General features: G+C 64.3%; 1 protein-coding gene across 1 annotated transcript; it reads right to left on the bottom strand.

The window, feature by feature from the left end:
* H696_01294 (adenylate kinase) lies at positions 1-1,712 on the bottom strand. The gene is made up of 5 exons (XM_009495188.1): positions 1,667-1,712; positions 1,249-1,429; positions 950-1,084; positions 610-777; positions 1-475 (listed from the first exon to the last, which is right to left on the bottom strand). The coding sequence occupies exons 2-5, from the start codon at positions 1,426-1,428 to the stop codon at positions 227-229; spliced, it is 732 nt and encodes a 243-aa protein (XP_009493463.1). The 5' UTR covers position 1,429; positions 1,667-1,712; the 3' UTR covers positions 1-226.
* Between the last annotated feature and the right edge of the window lie 1,422 nt (positions 1,713-3,134).

Consider the following 3,134-nt stretch of genomic DNA (forward strand, 5'->3'; position numbering starts at 1 on the left):
GGCAGCAGCACGAAATGGGAGGAGTTGCAGCGGGGCGCACACAAACACACAGGCAACATATGTGAGCATGTGAGGGGAATAACAGCACAGGGGAAGTCCCCCGCGGTCGCAGTTTCTCCAAGGCCAGATCAAGGGCAGGGGAGGGCATTTGCCCGCACCCCCCCCCCCAAAGGGCAGGGGAGGGGCGCGGGGGAAGGGCAAGCAGCGGGACACCGGCCGGGACCAATTAGTTGGTCGGGGCAGCGGCACCGCCGAAGGCAGCCTGGGACAGCTTGAAGAACTTGGCCGAGTCGAAGATGGACGAGGCGCGGCCCCAGACGGTGCCGGCCGGCTGGGCGGCATCCAGACCAACATGCAGGCCACGGCTGCGGTAGTAGTCGATGACCGGAACGGTCTGCTTGTGGTACTCGCCGAGGCGATGCTTGAGCGAATCAACATTGTCGTCCGAGCGGTGCATCAGGGGCTCGCCAGTGATCTGTGAACGACAGAGGGGTAGGGAGGGAGGGTGAGGAGGAGTCGGCGTGTTGGCGGAAGAGACACAAGTGACATATCACCGAAGGGGAAAGGGGATACACATGTGCGCGTGCGTGTGCATGTGCGTGTGCGTACGTCATCAAGGCCCTCGACCTTGGGCGGGGCGAACTCGACATGGTAGCTACGACCACTGGCCTTGTGGATCAGACGACCGGTGATACGGCGAACCAGCAGGCTGTCGTCGATCTTGAACTCGACGACGCGATCGAGCTTCTGGTTACGGGTCTCCAGCAGGGCGTCGAGCTGGGGGCACCAACACGACAAGAGATGGGGTACGGTCGGGAGATGGGGAGTTGGAGAGAGAGAGAGAGAGGGAGAGAGAAGAAGAAGACAGTGAGTTACCCATGCACATCGGGAGCCATGGGCTGGGAGGAGGGAGGGGGAGGGAGGGCAGGGGCAGGCGCGAGAAGCGGACCTTCTGGGCCTGGACAACGGTGCGAGGGAAGCCATCAAGAACAAAGCCACCGCTGCACTCGGGGCTATCCAGGTTCTCAGCAATCAGCTGGACAACCAGGTCGTCGGAGACAAGGCCGCCGGCGTCCATGACCGCCTGAAGGCAAGGAAGAGGAAGGGGTGGAGACGGGGGAGAGAGAGAGAGAGAGCGCGCGCGGAGAACGGAAGGGTCAGTGTCAGGGCAAGAGTCGGATTTGGCAAGCCAGAAGCATGGGGGATCCCCGCCCCCCCGCCCCTGCTACATCGACAGAAGGGGCGCACCTTGGCCTGGAGGCCGACCTCGGTGCCGGCAGAGACGGCCGCACGGAGCATGTCACCGGTGGCCAGGTGGCAGACGCAGTAGCGGTCCACCAGGCGAGGAGACTGAGTGCCCTTGCCGGAGCCCGGCGGGCCGATGACAATGGCGCGGATGCCCTCCTGAGTGGAGGCGGGGGCGGACATGCTGATCGTAGCGCGCAGGGCAAGAGACGGGCGTTAGGAGGGGGAAATGGGGGTGAGAGGGCAAAAGGGGGCAGCATGGCGCCGGCGGAGGAAGAAGAGGGCGGAGACGGGGAAACACCGGCAAGGCAGAGAGAGAGAGAGAGAGAGAAACACAGAGCCAAAGCGAGGGAGAGAGAGAGAGAGAGAGAAAGACGGGGATGGTGCGAATGGCGGAGGGCAACAAAGGCGGGACCCGTACGTGGCGGAAGGAGTGGGAGGGGGGGAGGGGGAGGGGAAGAGTTAAGACATATTGTCTAGGAGGGCGCCTACCTGGCAGATCGAGGGCGGGTTCCCAACTATGTGTGCAGACAGGCGCGACACGCGAGGCGCCAGGCACCGTGGCAGAAGCCAACAAACAAGTAGGTGGACGTACGGCGAGGCAGCATGGGAGGGGGCAGGGAGGTGCAATTCACTGCCGCCGCCCCCCCCCCCCCCTGCGGACGCCTGCAATGCCCTCCTCACTTGCACATCCGTGTGATGTGCTCTCTAGTGAACGACCAAAACGAAACTCGGGGGGACGTGGTCCTTCCCCCCCCCCCCCTCCCCCCCGACCGCCCCTTCCCCCCAGCCCCGCCTGACCCTTGCAGGAACTAGTGAATGGTGCGCATCGGCCCCCGGGTCCGGATGAAAAATCGAGCTTTGAGCGGCCCATCGGCGAGTGGTCACCCCAGCCAGCATGCCCGCCCGGAAGCAGGCTCCTTCTTGCGGGAAAAAGGGAGGGAAAGCCGGCCCCCGTTCTCCACACGACTCCGTGGAAAGAGCCGAAGGACCACACAGCAACTGCCGCTGGCTTCTTCCCCCCTCCTTGGGGGCATCCCCTCGATGTCGGGCAGAAGGGCGGCTCTCCCCTCCACCAACAGGGGGAGGAGGGAGGCCCGGCGCACGCCCATGAACGCCAGAACGACGCACCAGGCCCACCGCGCCCGGAAATGAGCGATAGCCATTAGGTTTTCTAAACCCTTTCTCCGGCCTGGGGGTTGCATTGTCTCCGCTCTCGGGAGGCCACCGAGCGAGCGCCAGCCAAGAGTGGGCGGTTGCCGCGCCCATGGCCCGGGGGACGCGCCGTGGTACGCTGTTTACTCCCGCCCCTTTTTCGCAGCGTGTCCACTGTCAGTAGCTACCCTGAACGGGCAGAAGGAGGATCAAATGGATTATTTAAATTGATCACACCCCGACATAGGTGTGATTGTACAGCTCTCTGTCTTTTTTGGCGAGACGTCGTCGACAACGTTCCCCCGTAACTTGCCCCGCGCTCTGGCGGAGATCTGCTAGCCGGGACAGATCGCCTCGAACCCTCGCCGGCGGTCAACCCCAGGATCGGCCGCCGGCCCTCGCTCTTCGCGCCTGCTTGTCCCCCGCCCCCCCCCCTGGGCCCCGGCGTCCCGCCCCCCCCCCCCTCCCCCTACAGCCAAGAGTGTTCGCCAGCTGTCCGCCCACATGGGCTACCCCTCAGGCACCTACCACTGTTGGGCTCTCCTCGACTTGGGCCTGCCTCTGTCCGTGGAGGCCAAAACATCCTCGTCCTGTCCTTCGCCCTGCTTGCGCTGCACATTGGCCAGACTCGGGGCCGCTCAAACAGACACCGCGCATGCCCAACTCATGGGGCAATCTGAACATGAAGATCCAATCAGCGAAGCTGCTCCCGACGCGGACGCAATCACAGACAC

Source organism: Fonticula alba (genome assembly GCF_000388065.1).
Source record: "Fonticula alba strain ATCC 38817 unplaced genomic scaffold supercont2.2, whole genome shotgun sequence".
NCBI lineage: Eukaryota > Rotosphaerida > Fonticulaceae > Fonticula > Fonticula alba.